This window comes from Zootoca vivipara, chromosome 6, assembly GCF_965207765.1.
Source record: "Zootoca vivipara chromosome 6, rZooViv2.hap1.1, whole genome shotgun sequence".
In the NCBI taxonomy this organism is placed as follows: Eukaryota; Metazoa; Chordata; class Lepidosauria; order Squamata; family Lacertidae; genus Zootoca; species Zootoca vivipara.
This window is the reverse complement of record NC_142589.1, coordinates 73,765,294-73,779,758: the sequence shown is the minus strand read 5'-3', so window position 1 is coordinate 73,779,758 and position 14,465 is coordinate 73,765,294. Positions and strand designations below refer to the sequence as shown.

At 48.2% G+C, this 14,465-nt stretch overlaps 2 protein-coding genes across 6 annotated transcripts; both read left to right on the top strand.

The window, feature by feature from the left end:
- Positions 1-775: 775 nt before the first annotated feature.
- On the top strand, positions 776-5,864 carry LOC118087566 (zinc finger protein 629). Of its 2 annotated transcripts, XM_088672603.1 has the most exons (4): positions 776-1,041; positions 1,494-1,604; positions 3,879-3,977; positions 4,483-5,864. In XM_088672603.1, exons 2-4 carry the CDS (start codon positions 1,520-1,522, stop codon positions 5,046-5,048), a joined length of 750 nt encoding a protein of 249 aa, XP_088528729.1. In that variant the 5' UTR covers positions 776-1,041; positions 1,494-1,519; the 3' UTR covers positions 5,049-5,864. The 2 variants fall into 2 exon arrangements, with proteins under 2 accessions (XP_088528729.1, XP_088528730.1); XM_088672604.1 differs by lacking the exon at positions 1,494-1,604 and having other exon boundaries at positions 905-1,041.
- Positions 4,791-13,845, top strand: LOC118087567 (uncharacterized). 4 transcript variants are annotated; one of them, XM_035120335.3, is made up of 4 exons: positions 4,791-7,038; positions 8,391-8,463; positions 9,456-9,672; positions 10,550-13,845. In XM_035120335.3, the coding sequence occupies exons 2-4, from the start codon at positions 8,455-8,457 to the stop codon at positions 11,065-11,067; spliced, it is 744 nt and encodes a 247-aa protein (XP_034976226.2). In that variant the 5' UTR covers positions 4,791-7,038; positions 8,391-8,454; the 3' UTR covers positions 11,068-13,845. The 4 variants fall into 4 exon arrangements, with proteins under 4 accessions (XP_034976226.2, XP_088528727.1, XP_088528728.1 ...); XM_088672601.1 differs by having other exon boundaries at positions 6,906-7,038; positions 10,478-13,845; XM_088672602.1 differs by lacking the exon at positions 4,791-7,038 and having other exon boundaries at positions 8,105-8,463.
- Positions 13,846-14,465: the final 620 nt, after the last annotated feature.

Below are 14,465 nucleotides of genomic sequence, written 5' to 3'. Positions count from 1 at the left end.
CCCTCCCCTTCCGTGCCTTGGCCCCGCCCCTGAACGACCATGGCTTGCCCCCCCCTAGTTTTGATCCTGGCTACGCCCCTGGAGGTGGTCCTTAGGGCCTGTGACCTCACTGGTATTCCTCGCGGTTGCAAAACGCTAAAGGAGCCCTGGCTGTCGCACCCTCCCGGTGTTGTTGGACTACAGCTCCCATCAGCCCCAGCAGGCGGTTGGCCAAAGCTCCCGGATGATGGGATTGTAGATAAAACCTCATGGGGCGGTTTGCGAAAAAGCTAAACCAATAAAATCATCACGCACAGAAAATTGCAACCATAATTTAAAAACCTTACAGAAAGTTTAAAACCACAATAAAATTAGACCAAAACGAATGAAAACTCGTGCAATTTTTCTAAGCATCCGGGCACGTTTTATTAAATAAGAATATTTTCGGCAGGCGCCGAAAAGTGCAGTAGAGGAGCCTGCCTGCTATCAATGGGCAGGGAGTTCCAAAGTCCAGGTGTTTGCAGCACCGCACTTCTGGAGGGCTGGGTAAGGCTGCGCCAAGACAAGCAGGAAAGTTCACTTAGTCCTATGTAAGTAATCCTACATTGCGCATGGGCCATTGAATTTAATAGGGCCTTGCACCCTAGTGAGCACGTTCAGGGCTGCGCTGCAAAATTCAAATTTCTTTACTTATTTCTCCCTCTTTCCCCTTCCTCGCATCGAATGGGTTAATTCCTATGCGCATGCGCAAGGCTTCCCTACGGCGCGGCAGCTGCCTTTCTTGCGCACGCGCGGCAACACGGCTCGGAAAAGCCGCCCGGGCCGCGGCCTGCCAGATGGGCATGCGCGGCACGCCGACCGCCGAGCCCCTTCTCTGTGTCCCGCCCATGCGCAGAGCGGAGTCACAAATCGTTTCGCCATCCAGGCCCTAACGGCGCACGCGCACGGGGGGACGAGCGCTGAGCGGGCGGGCCCCGCCTGCTTTCCCTGTCTGCGCTTGCGCAGCGAGGGTACTGTGGCTAGAGGGGACCGGGCTGCCCCTCCCCAAATCCGGAGGAACCGGTGAGTGTTGGGTGTGCGTGTGTGCGCCCGCCCGGTGCATTATGGGAAAGGGGCAGGGTTTTTTTTTGTTTGCTTGCCTGCCCTCCCCCCTGGTCCTTAATACCTCCTTCCCCCACCCCTCCAGTCGCAGTGCAGCATGGGATTGTGGGCTCCTCTTGTGGTCCATGAAGCCCCAGAGCATTATGGGGACTGAACTCAGCTCTGTTCCATACCTGGGGCAAGGGGCTGACCTCTGCTCTCCCAGAGCATTATGGGAGTGGTCCATACAGATTGTCAGCCCCAGTGCATTGTGGGATGAAGTCTCCCCTTGAGCCCCCCACTCTTTTCCTCCTCCTCCTGGGATCTCTCTTTCTCCCCCCCTGCAAATCCCCCAGGCCCCCAGTGCCTCCATCCATGTTGCGAGCCGGGGAGCCCGTGCCAGGCATTTATAACAAGTTCTCCTCCTCTTCCAGGTTTGGGCTGCTGGCATTAAGGGGTGATGTCTGAAGTACCCAAGCATGTGGAAGCTGGGAGCTCAGAGGACATTGGCTTTGAGGAGGAGAAGGAGGAGGGGACTTCGACTGGTGAGCAAAGTGTAGTGAGCCACGAGGGAGAAGGCCCGTTTGCTTTGAGGGGGGTTGGGAGAGTAGGGCATGGAGGTGCTTGAGTTTCCCTCCCTCCTGCCAGTAGGCCTGTGTGGTCAGGTAGAGGGCACCTTGGTTTGTACATAGGTGCCAGACCCACTGCGCTAGGGGGACTGGGAGCATAATATAATTCTTCAAAGTGCCCTTCCCTGCCAACTTGCAGATCTGCTGGCCTGCCTAAGCAAAACAACAATCGATTTACATCCAAGGGCTGCCCTGAGAGTAGTAAGTCGCGTGAGAGGGCTGGATGTTAGCATCCTGTAGAGCTAGGCTGCATGGGGTTTGGTGTTACCGTTAACTTTCCCACTGGCTGCAGTTGTTTCAGCAGGGCACTAGGGGGTGGTATCCTACAAAAAAGGGAACTTTTACTAGAATATTTGTCCCACTCTCTAACCATGTTACTGCTGAGTACTAAGCATTGGTTTCTTTTCATAGTAGGTATGATACACACACACACACCACCTGTTGTTAGTGGGCTATTCTTGGATTGGCATCCCAAGAGCTGAGTAGCACAGCTGTTTAAATAAGCCCATTGAAGCTACTAGTATTTTGTTAGTACTGTTAGTCTACTGGAGTGGTTTGTGTCTCCATTCTGGCTGTATAGCAGAGGAGATGCCTTCTTTTGCAGGCAGCATGGAAAGTGCAGAATAGTAACTTCTTAGCAGGCTGTGGGGCGTGGGGGGGGGGGCTGTGTGGGGAAGAAAAGCCTTCTACCAAGTGGGTTTGTGGATAAGGGGCAGAGAATAAGGCTGTCAGAGGTAGTATGCTTCTCCATCCCATTTGCAAGAAACCTCGGAAGGGGAGAGTGCTTTGTGCTTGGATCCTTCTCCCTGGTTTCCCATAGCCATGTGGTAGGCCATTGTGAAAACAGGATATTGGGCTAGATAGGCCATTGGCCTGATCCAACAGGCTCTCTGTATATTATATTCTCTCAGTCTATAGACTTATTGGCCTTGACATCCCAGTTCCTAATTGAAAGGTGACATTTGTGGAGCAGGAGTAGGCACTAAAGGAGGAGATACTTGTCTTTATAGTGCTCTCTTCTGCATGGCTGGCAGTGGTGCCATGTGTTCATGGCAGTGCTCAATTTGTGGCCAGCCTCTATAGCATACAGATGTATGAGCTGCTTGGTTCATTGTGAGCTCTCTTTGACAAAAATCATCATTTTGATTTATTATTTAGGCATATTTTATTATGATGGAGCTTAGGGTGGGCTTAAAAAAGAAATATATGCAATAACCCAACAACAATTTTGCAAAGGAAGGTATAAATGAATGAAGCTTCACGGATGATGAGGGTTTTGAATTTGGGGGTCTCTCTCTCTCTCTCCCCCCCCAGTCTAAACACAGCAGTTGAGCCACACTGTCTGCTCATCCATCGTATCTCAGGGACCCAGTTCAGACACCTAGAACATGTAAAATGGCAGTTGCAGAATATATATTTTTCTCCTGGAAACTTGTGCAAGCCTGAGCATCATTCAGGAGTGGAAAACTCTTGTGAGACCTTTTGATGGGCTTTCATTTATGATGGCTAGCCTTTCAGTGGAATGAGGATTCAGGCAAGGTTGTTTGTCTTTCTTAGTTCTGCACAAGCACATGGAAAGTGTGACAGTGGGAAATAGACACAGATTTTAGTGTTCTCAGTCTTGGCTTTCTTATTCTTTCCATTTTTAAAAAGAAGAAGAAGAGGAACAAATTTATAGTCCCTAAGGTTGAGAACATGGCCTTGGAAGTGTCTATTGTCCTGGGGACCCCTGCCTTAAAATCTCAGCTCACAAAATGGTCTTGGCCTCAGTTTGCCACCTGCAAAATAGACATGGGTAATATCTGAGTTGATTCAAGGGGTGTTGAGTATCTTGACTACTGGTACCTACTTATTTTGGTCAATGTCCTACTTCATTGTAAAGATGGGTAATGAGCTACATTTTTAAGAATATATTTTGAAGGTACAATATTTTAAATGAGACCTTTGGTGGATAAAGGTGCATAAATAGGTGCATGAAACATATTTGAGGTTTCAAAAGAGTAGTTAGTTCATGAGGGGTGTGGACCTATGTGTGTGGAAAGGGAAGGTGGAGATAGAAAATCATTAATGGATTGGGATATTTGGGATGAGTCCCTACTTTTTAATGCATCTGTATTCAAGCCTTCTCTGATGATGAATTAGCCCAGAGCTGCCTGAGGTTCTGCCAGTTATGGACTGTGATTCTTCTAGGTGTCTCCACCATGCACGAGGAAGAGGATGAATCTGAAGCTACATCCGTATCTTCTGGAGACAGCAGCCCCCCTACCCCATCAGCCCAAAGCCTTCCAGGTACAAGGACATGAAAACGCCATATCACAAAGCATGCTATCCCTGTGCTGTGTAGCAAAATGGCTCAACTAAGAATGTTAAAGGGGGATCTTGTGTTGGAGCTGGGGTTTAAATTGAGTCTGGATTTAGCCACCTGTTCACAGTGCCAGGGATTCAGCTCAGCAGCCTCATGCTAGTCATGAAGAAAGCACATCTGAGCATTTCAGGAGTGCATTTCCAACACTGTTAACTGTAGCCCTTGCCATCCTTACACATTTTAGAGGAGTTAGCAGAATTTCTGGATTACAGGGTGTGACTTTCAGGCTGCCTTTGAGCTCCAGAACTTCCCCAGCCCCAGGATTTGACTTCCCCCACCCGCTCTGAATGACAGAAGCTGATTTGCAATAAAATAAAATAAATATTAGGCAAATGGGAAGAACTGCTCCATTGCTGTAACTCCGAAACTTGGAGGTGTTGTTGTCTTTACCTCACTGCATTTCCCCCCTTCCTCTGCCTCTTTTATTAGGCCCCCGAAGCAAAGAGCTGCAGGCGACAGTTGGGGAGCTGGTGGACGATGGCGGAGAGGCTGGGCAGGATCAGCTGAGCTCTTCGCTGGCTCCCAGCCCTGAGTGGCATGAATGCCCCGAATGCGGCCGTGGCTTCGGCACCTCGCGCGCCCTGAAGGTGCACCGCAGCTACCACGAGGGGCGCAAGCGGCCACACAGCGGCTCCTCTTCCTCCAAACAGCCACCGCCTCTGATCCTGCCCAGTAACCCCAACAACCAGGAAGGGCGAGCAGCCCCCACCTCTGGCCGGGGCCGAGTTTTTCACTACATATGTGCTGAGTGCGGCCTGGGCTTTGCCTCCCCGGCCACCCTGGAGGGCCATCGCTGCGAACACGGCTGGTGCTGGAGCCCCCCGCCTGTTCCCCATAACAAGCTCCCCCCCTCCCCCACCCTGAGGGAGGCCAACGGGGACCAGGACACAGATGGGGCCGACGGACCGTACCACTGCACCGAGTGCCCGGGGGAGTTTGGCTTGGTGTCAGAACTTCATGAGCACTACATGCTCCATGCCCGAGGAGAGCTGTAGATCACATCTTTTCTGCCCCTTCCCAATCCCCCTCCCTAATCTAATCAGTGGCGCCTGCCAAGGGATCTGCCTGGCCAGGACTCTGGGAGAGAAGTGAAGCCTCCTTCATTTTTTGTTTTGTTTTTTGAGGTCCTCTTAATTTCATTCTATTTTTCTAAAATGAATTTAGCAGGAGGGGAGGAGAGTTGGGAGGGTACGTGGTCACTCGGAACAATCCCTCCTGCATGCCCTGCCTCCTCAGAGTGAGTGTAGCAAACGCAGGAGCTCCCTGTCCACATGCAGGGAAGGGAGCTGTTGCCTTCTCCCTTCCCCCAGAGAGAGGAGCTTTCTATGGGTCTGGCGCCTGTAGGTCCTAGCTAATTATTCCCCAAAGGGAGCCCATGTCAATGGGCTTTTTGCAATGAAAGCACTAAGCAGTATTGGGCGTGTTGCTCATTTTTAAACAATTGAACCAGGAGAGGTTTTATTCCAGGCCTATCCCAAGGCTGAGGGAGGAGGAAGGGCTGGGTTAGAATGGCATGTCCTGTGCACGAGGGTCTTGCATCCCTGCTGCCCACCCTCTTACTGTGTAGACAGTCCCCTCCCCAATTTAGGTGCCCATCCTCTCGCTTGTCACCATTTTCGGCACCTGGGTGGTCCATGCTGAACTGAAGCTGTGTTCTGTCTGTCTCTGTGTGTGCGTGTGCGTGTGTTTGGCTTTTTAAAGAGAGCGGCTTCTAGAGACGGCATCCATTCAGCATCAATCATGAATCTTAACAACCTCTCTTCACAGTAGCTGGGAGAGTCGGTTTAATAAAAGTGATTCTGTATGTGTGACTTCTCACTGTGCCCATCTCTCTCTTCGTGAATGGGGGAAGCTTGATGGCACTGGATTTGGCTGCAGAGATGGATGAGGGGCTATTTCAGGTGCAGGGGAACCCTTTGACCCTCCAGGTGTTGGCTGAATGGCAACTCTCATCAGCCCCAGCTAGCCAGGGGCCAGGGACAAAGAGAATTGTAACCATCCCTTTCCACTGGCCATGCTGGCTGAGGCTGATGGGAACTGGAGTCCAACATTATTTAGAGGTCCCCAATCCCTGCTAGAGAAACAACTAGAGCACCATGCATCTTAACATCCAGTTCCTGTTTGAAAGCTGCTTTTGGAGTAGCCAAAAGTACAGGGAGAAGACTCAAGCGAAGGGAAGTTTACATACCACCAATAAAACACTACCATCAATGCATGGAATCTAAGCGACAGAACACAAAAGGGAAAAGAGATGGGGACAGAAGAGGAATAATTCCAACTTGTGCACCAATTCTTAAGTTAATTGTAGCTGGAATTGGGAACAGAAGAGCCAAATGGAACTGGTCTTCCAGCAGAGCTGACGGAGAAGCCCTCATTCCCTTTATTCCATCTGCTGCAGCCTGATGGCATAGCTGCTGCCAGGTGACAGTTGAGGGAGAAGCTAAATAGATCTGTAGTATAGCTTAGCTACAGTTCTGCCATATGTGTGGTTTAGCTCTGTTGGGAAAGATGAACACGCTTGTCTCATGCACTTGAAGCACATATTAGGAAATAGCTGTGTTGCTTTGGCATAGTTCCCAGGTAGCTCTCGATACAGAATGAATTCACTCCTTTATTTTTAAGTTTTCAAAAAAAGCACTGAAAGTGTTGGGCAAACATTTCCTTCTGTCAGGATCTGATAATTCAGAAGCACATATTTACAGCTCTGTTGGGTGTCATATCTCTCCACTACTGTGCATCCTTAAATACTATAGCTTATATACTTCCTGTCAAGCAAGTCCCAGTATGTGGGATTTCACAAGTAAATTTGCATAGCTAGGGATTATGGGAGTTGTAGGCTTTCCTCCTCCCTGCTCTATAGCTGTACCTTGAAAGTTGGCAAGGCTGGCTCAAGAGTGATTTGTTTCTCCAGATTACCCAGATTTTCACGAGACGTCCGTCATCCTAGTTCCTTATTCTAGACAGCAACTTCAGTTTCCAGACTAGGTATGACTGGCAAAATACCACTTGCAATATTAGTTTTTATTTTTTTAATAAAACATTGCTTTTTGGTGCTGCCTCCAATTGTTTTAAACAAACAACCAAACAATGTGTTGTTAATTGTGAACCAAACTGCTCAGTTCTGCCTTCATTTAAAAGCATGTTCTGGTTTCATCCATTGCTGGGTAGAACAAGCAGCTAGCTGCAGGCTTACATCAAGAGCCACGTGGTTGGCCACAGTGAGAACAGGATGCTGGGCTCCGGTGGACTATTGGCCTGATCCAGCAGAGCTCTTCTGTTAGGAAGTGGACTCTGGCTCCTGGAAGCTCATGCCACAATAAAAAAACACTTGTTGGTCTTGGCACCACAAGACTTGTTGATTTTGATGCCAACAGTCCTAACACATCAAACCCCTCTGGAAATTGTTTACCATGTAAGACGGGATATAATGATGAGGATGACTATTAAATACTTTTCTACTCGCTCCCGAAACGAGCAATCATGCAATTTGTGGAAAGTGTGAGAGCCCTCATCATGATCTCACGGTACACCCCGTGTGTGTGTGTGTGAATGAAAATAAGGAAAACGGGGGCCAAAATAAGAGAAAGTTGCATGGAAGAGCTGCCCTGCCTTTGGCACGGCAGTAGGAACGGCCAGGCAGAATTTCAGCCGGTGCAGATTTCCTTCCTATCCGCAGCTTTGGCCAAAGCTTTACCTGCTGAACATCTTCCTGTTATGCTTGCTATTAAAAGAGCAGAGCTAGTCTCGGCTGACGGAGCCAGCGCATGCGCTCCGCCATCTCAGCCCTCCACTTCGCGGCTGGGATCGGAAACAGGAAAGAGCATGCGCATAAGCCCCCTTTTTTTCAACAAAGCGACGAAATCTATGGTCGGCACCATAGACTTAGACGAATCGGAGGCGGCCTCATGCAGGTGGCTACGCTTGCCCTATAACTAACTCTATGGTAGAAGAGCCGTCCCACCTATCGTTAATGTCTTATTTGGGCGCATCGCGCCATTTACGTCGCATCAGGGCTGCCTAATATATTGCCTGAAAATAATAATCACGGAGTGTGCCCTTCTAGGGACCACAGAGGGGTAACTTCGAGACGGCTTCCTAGTCTCAGTCCATTCCTGTATCCGTGCCGCGAATAAAAAGCTGCGGCGGCAACAAGATAAAAGTATGCGTATGGATATTAGTCAGGCGGATGTTTAGTCATCGCTCTACAGGAAATTCGCGAGGAAAGGCCTTGTTGGAGGAGGAAGGTCCCCGGAAGCAGGAAAAAAAAGTGTGGGGTAAAAAAAACGTAGAGAAAGGTGATGGTTGAGATATTCATTTTAAATTTTTCGTATTGACAGGGGAGCCGAGCGGGCCTTTTCGAGAGAGGCTTTTCGTTGTTCCTTAAGGGCCGGGAGTGGAGAGATGGCAGAGGTAAGTGCCTGAGGAGGAGCTGGAACAGTCGAGGGACTGTCACTGGCGAGAGGTGAAGGTGGGAGACCTGACTGCGGGCGGAGGAAGAGGCTGCTCTGGACCGAGCCGCCGCGTAGGTGCCGGGGGGGGGGAGGCGCCGCTAGCCTAGAAGAGGCTATGGTCCCCACAGCAGGCCATTCGGGGACATTAGCTCCCGGCGGCAGCAGCCGGCGTGGCCCATGGCTAGGGATTGTGGGAGTTGTAGACCTACGAGGGCTTTCCCCTTCCCGGCTTGGTGGAGGAGGTGATATTGTGGGGCTGGGGGTGAGGTGAGCGCATTTGTGGGAGGGAGGAGGCTCTTCTTAGGAGACGGTCAGCGAGGAGGAAATGTTGGGGGCGGGCGCAGATGTGTAGCACTTTATTAGTTAAAATAACCTTTCAAGCCACGTTGGGTGGTTGTTGTTGTGTTTATTAGCATGTTATATATTTTCACGTTTTTGGTTCATAAAGCACCATGTGATCCTTGGATGAAGTGTTTTATAGAAATATAATAAATGATATGATGGTGATGATGATTACAAAAAACCTGGTAACCTGGTCCATGAAACTAGTAGTAGCCTCTTAGAATGTCCACATATACTTTTGCTAGCACAACGGTGGTCTTAAAAAGGCAACAACTGTACACTTGTGCATGTATTTTTCCTTGGAAGACAACACTTTCTGTTTGGTAATCATTTTGTAAGATATTCCATAATGTTTGCAAAGAAACAGCAACAACAAGAGTCCATCTGACTTCTAGTTTACAGGTGCCTCTTTGCTTGGTTGACCTGAAACAGTATGTTGAAAAAAGCTGCTTCGCTAACTGCTGTTTACATTTCCTGGAAGCAGAAGCTATGAGGAGCATCTCCTTTAAAAAGAAGTGCATCACACATGGGCATAACCTGAGTTGTGTATGAGGAAGGGAGCCAAGAGGGATTGAGTCTTTTGCTCACAACTTGGTTTCATTCTTACAGGTAGCAATGGCTGATTCTTCTGCAGTTGGTACGCCACTGTTGACTGAGCAACTTCTTACAAAGGACTGCAATGGGCTTGATGTTTCAAAAGCCCAGGAGCATCTAACAGTCTGTAAGCCAGAGCCTATCTGTGTAGAGGTGAGCTCCACAGTGCTGCCCCCTGTCTGCCCAGGCACAAATGACAGAGAAAAAGGACTCCCTAGCAATAGTGCAATCTGTGAGTACTATGGTTTTGTTCTTGCTTTTAGAATTTAAACGATTCTCCAGCTGGTGAAAGAGAGTTTCTAGCACCCTGTTATAAACAACTATTAAAAAGTTGCATTAGAAATTATAATCTTCTTCCTTTCAGTATGTTTCTCTGCCAGCATTCTGAAATATGAACAAGGATATGACTGCATGACATCATGAGACACAGGTTTTCTGCATGGCACCATTTGCAGTGCAGAGCGCCAGCTCTAGGTCCATGCATGCAACCCAATGTATTGCCCAGGTTCTGCAGTTTCCTAGCTTTCATTAAAAAAATGAGGGGAAAGCTTCTAGCTCTCATAATTATAGAGGAAAATCTTTAAAACTATTTAATACTTACTTTCAGGTAAGTAACCACCGCCTTTAGGTGAGGAATGCCTGTCCACTTCTATTGCCTATGTCACTTTCATCCTGATAGTTTGCATGTGAGGCCCTTCTCCTAATCAACTCTTCATTCTCCCTTTATCCCTGCTGGGGAACAGCCAAAGTGTTCCACAGCGATTACTTGACTGGAGAAACACAACAGTGTGTAAAGACAGCTGCTGCTTGGTATCTCCCCTCTCCCCACTTCTGCTATCACTCTTCAACAGTTGCTGAAGGAGGAGTGTAGCTTATGCAACCACCTCAATAGCTTGTTTACAATGCTGACTTAAGCCTACATAGCTTGCGTAGTCCGAAGGTTGTGAGAATGAATAGTGTCCTGCTGATGAAAAACTGATTGCCAGGAAGGCAGACTTTTCATGGCATTCTATCCACCTGTTTCTCCTTCTCTTCAGGGAGGTTCTGCAAAGTAAACTGCAGGTTCTGCCAGGCCCTGCTTGATTCCCTGTGTTTCTCTTCATCTCCAGACAGCCTGGGTGCCAATCAGTGTTTTCACTGCCTGATCACCTTCCCAGATGAGAAGTTCAAGGAGCGGCACATGAAGCGGGAGCACCCGGAGGACTTTGTTCAGGCCAATCTGCGTGATGCTCTTTTTGTCTGCTTCATATGTAACAAGGCCTTTGAGAGTTCTCGTGCACTCATCTGCCACCAGCGGGGCCATGCGCCAGCCCCGCCTTCTGACTCTACTGACTGCTTGCGCCCTACCTTTGACTGCCATGACTGTGGCCGCCGCTTCAGCCAGTTGGCCAACTACCAGCGTCACCGCCTGGGCCATGCTGCGGGCCACAGCTTGCCTCACCAGTGTCCGGACTGTGGCAAGAGCTTCCGACAGCTTTCAAACTTGCGTCGGCACCAGGCTTTCCACCAGCAGACCCAGGAGTTGCTGCCCTCCCTCCCCTATTCCTGCATGGAGTGTGGGGAGAGCTTTAACCAGGAGGCTGGGCTGCATGAACACTACATCCGCCATGCCCGTGGGGAGCTCTAATATAAGCTGTAGCTTCGTATCTATTCCCTGGATCCAGGTGGAGGCAGGAAGATGACAGGCATTGCTGTGTGAGATGCAGAGCCAGAATGAGGCAAGGAACAGGATTGACGGGTCCTTTCTGGTTGAGAAACAGAAGGGGGAAGTCGCTGTTTTTAGGAGGTGTTACATCTGGTTTTGCTCCAGCCAGGAAGAATAGTTGGTACAGGGATATAAGCAAAGCTGTATTTTCCTTATAGGAAGTGCTGTCTCCATAGAGTGAGGATAACTGAAGGGCTGAGGATGGGAATATTCACTTTTAGGAGATGCTGACTTCCACCTAGTTCATGGCAAGATTTGCTGCTGGTCAAAGGGGTGGGAAACTTCCATCAGTATTTTGCCTTTTCTAGATGCTCGGCTGTCATGAAGGGCACACTTTTTGCACTCCCACCTGCCCAAGCTTGGAATTTCTGGGTAGCCTTGCAGAGAACCTGCTTGCTTCCTGCAGAAGGTTGGGAAGAGTTAACTGTTTGAGGGTGCAGAGTAGAAGTTAAGTCAGCCGATTAAACTTTACAAGTGCTTTTTATAGGGAGAGAATTCAAGTGAGAAGATTCACTTGTTTTTTAAACCTGAACTATACACAGCTTTGGGTTTGAGCCAACCCCTTCATTTGTGAGTATCCTGATTGGATTCTCTACTCAAGTGAGAGATTGGGAGGCAGAAGACCAGTGCTCCCCCCCGGGGGGTACTGAAGGTTACGCAATACAAGCACCTTTTCTTTTCCTAAAGAAAAGCACTGGTTAAAAACATGGCACTTAATGTAACAACTTCATGGTGAATACTGGCACTTTTTCCTTTTTTTTTTTAGAAGCACTGCAGAAGACAGTATAAATTATGTTCCTCAGCTCTGTGTACAATACCAGAAGCACCTCTTAGGCTCTCAATAGGCCAGCAGTGGAGAATCTTTTTCCTGTTGATGGCTGCACTCCCTTGAGGGAGGGAGGCAGAGTCAAAAGTGGGCAGGGCCACCTCTCTCCTCTCCTTCCTTTTCCTTCCCCTCTCAGCAGGCTGCTGGGGGAACTACTTATCTGTGCTTCCCAGAGATCTGAGCCAGTGTATTGCAGTCTCTCTGCTACCTCCATCCATTTCAGCCTTCCTTCTGTATTTCCCCCTTCCTGCCCTCTTTCCCCAGACATTAGGCTGCATGATATTCTGCTGAAGTCCGCCGATTACCCACTCCTGACACAGACATTGCCATTTATGGTGAGGTACCAAACTGCGGGAGGCAGTGGAAGACAGGAGTGCCTGGTGTGCTCTGGTCCATGGGGTCACGAAGAGTCGGAGATGACTAAATGACTAAACAACAACAACGATTTCTCCATCCCCCTCCTTGTCCCTCGGGGAAAACATATGCCTTGAAAAGAAAATGGTGGAGCGGTATATACTTACACTCCAGTGTGTTTGCTACCCAACATGGAGCAGATTATGCTGGCTCTTCTGGCCAGTGCAATGTGTTAGAAACTTGACAGCCCCATGCTGTCCACTTGGTGGCACTGCCAGCTAGAAATTGAAAGCATAGTCTCCATTCCAAGGCACCCAACACTAAAAAATAAATCTCCTCTGTACTGAGTCACTATATATACTGAGTCATTGGTCTGCTTGGCCCAGTACTGTTTTTGTCAGCTGACATTTGAGAACATTCTCAAATCCCAGATCCTTTTAAACTGGTGATGATGCGGATGGAACATGAGACCTTCCGTTCTCCCGAAACTGAGCTGTGAACACTGCTAAACCATGCTGGATCACATGGAAAGGCTTTTGCTCGCCCAAATAGGCACTTTGGCCCCTCCCGCACTATAACCTGCCGTGTTATATGGCTTTAAATTGTCATGGCTTCCTCCCAAAGGATCCTGGGAACTGCTGTTTATTATGGGTGCTGTGAGCTGTTAGGAGATCTTTAATCCCCTCACAGAGCTACATTTCCCAGAGTTGACTAGGGGGAGGGATTGATTGTTAAACCACACTGGGAACTGTAGCTTTGTGAAGGGAATAGGGATCTCCTCACAGCTTTCAGCACCTATAACCAAGTAGGATGTTTGGGGGAAGATCTATGACTGTTTATAGTAGTAAAATACTGCTTATGGAGCCTCAAATTCAGTTCCTGGTCCTTTTCATTTTATAATTATTTTTTCCTGATAATAAAACAGCTCATGATTTCTTTATTTCCCCACTAATGCAACACTACTACTATTACTACTACTACTAGTTATTAATGATGACTCTTTCCCATTAAAATAATTTTTGTGGGTGTCTTGAGAGAGCTGTATCCCCATTTATATAATAATACTAATAATAATAATACTAATAATAATAATAATACTAATAATTTATTATTTATACCCCGCCCATCTGGCCGGGTTCCCCCAGCCACTCTGGGCGGCTTCCAACAAAACATTAAAATACAGAAATCCATCAAACATTAAAAGCTTCCCTAAACAGGGCTGCCTTAAGATGCCTTCTAAAGGTCTGGTAATTGTTGTTCTCTTTGACCTCTGGTGGGAGGGCATTCCACAGGGTGGGTGCCCCTACTGAGAAGGCCCTCTGCCTGGTTCCCTGTAACTTAGCTTCTAGTAGCGAGGGAACCGCCAGAAGGCCCTCAGCACTGGACCTCTTGTCATTGCACTTGTCATTGCCATTATTCATATATTACTACAGGGCTATACAAATACCTGTGCTAGAGGAGCACAGCAGAAAGCTCAGTATGTGAATTCGTAAAATAAAACTGAAAAATGTTAACAGTGATTTGCGTGCACACATCTAATGTGGGGTAATGAGTTGTTGCTTTTTACTCATTGATTACACAAACACTAGCCAATAGGTGCCTGTCATACTCTCAGCCACATTCCACCCAGCACATAATGGATGTTTTAGCGGGAGGACAATTGCTTAGCAATGAAATGTGTCTTAAAAGCAGGGAAGTATGCTATGCCCATAAATAGTAGGGCTACTAGAAGTGTCTGGGTGCACGTCCCAAGTTCTGTCTTCATCCATCTTCAGGTAGGGCTTGGAGAAGCCCTGTCTGAAATCTTGGAGAGCTGTTTCCCATCCATCTAGGCAAGACTTAACTGAGATGGACCATTGGTTCTGACTCTGTAGAAGGCAGCTTCCTATGCTCCCCATATTTACCTGCGTGGGACTGTTTTGTTCTCCTTCTGCGCAAGCGAACAAGCCAGGAAGTCAGTTAGCCACACACACACACACACACACACACACACACACACACACAGAGTCCTTTCCAGATCAAAGCACACAACCTGTTTTTTAAAGTGCTTCCTTGATGGCACACATAGCTAATCAGAAGTACTTAAATAGAACCTTGATCTCCTCCGGAAATAATGATTTATGTTCACCAACAAGAAAAT

Bases quoted from the DNA above. Each gene is read 5' to 3' on its own strand.
- LOC118087566 (XM_088672603.1), top strand. From the start codon at position 1,520: ATGTCTGAAGTACCCAAGCATGTGGAAGCTGGGAGCTCAGAGGACATT. The intron at 1,605-3,878 runs GTGAGCAAAGTG...TGATTCTTCTAG, and splicing joins GGAGGAGGGGACTTCGACTG to GTGTCTCCACCATGCACGAG. The intron at 3,978-4,482 runs GTACAAGGACAT...CTCTTTTATTAG, and splicing joins ATCAGCCCAAAGCCTTCCAG to GCCCCCGAAGCAAAGAGCTG.
- LOC118087567 (XM_088672601.1), top strand. The intron at 9,673-10,477 runs GTGAGTACTATG...CCTTCTCTTCAG, and splicing joins CCCTAGCAATAGTGCAATCT to GGAGGTTCTGCAAAGTAAAC.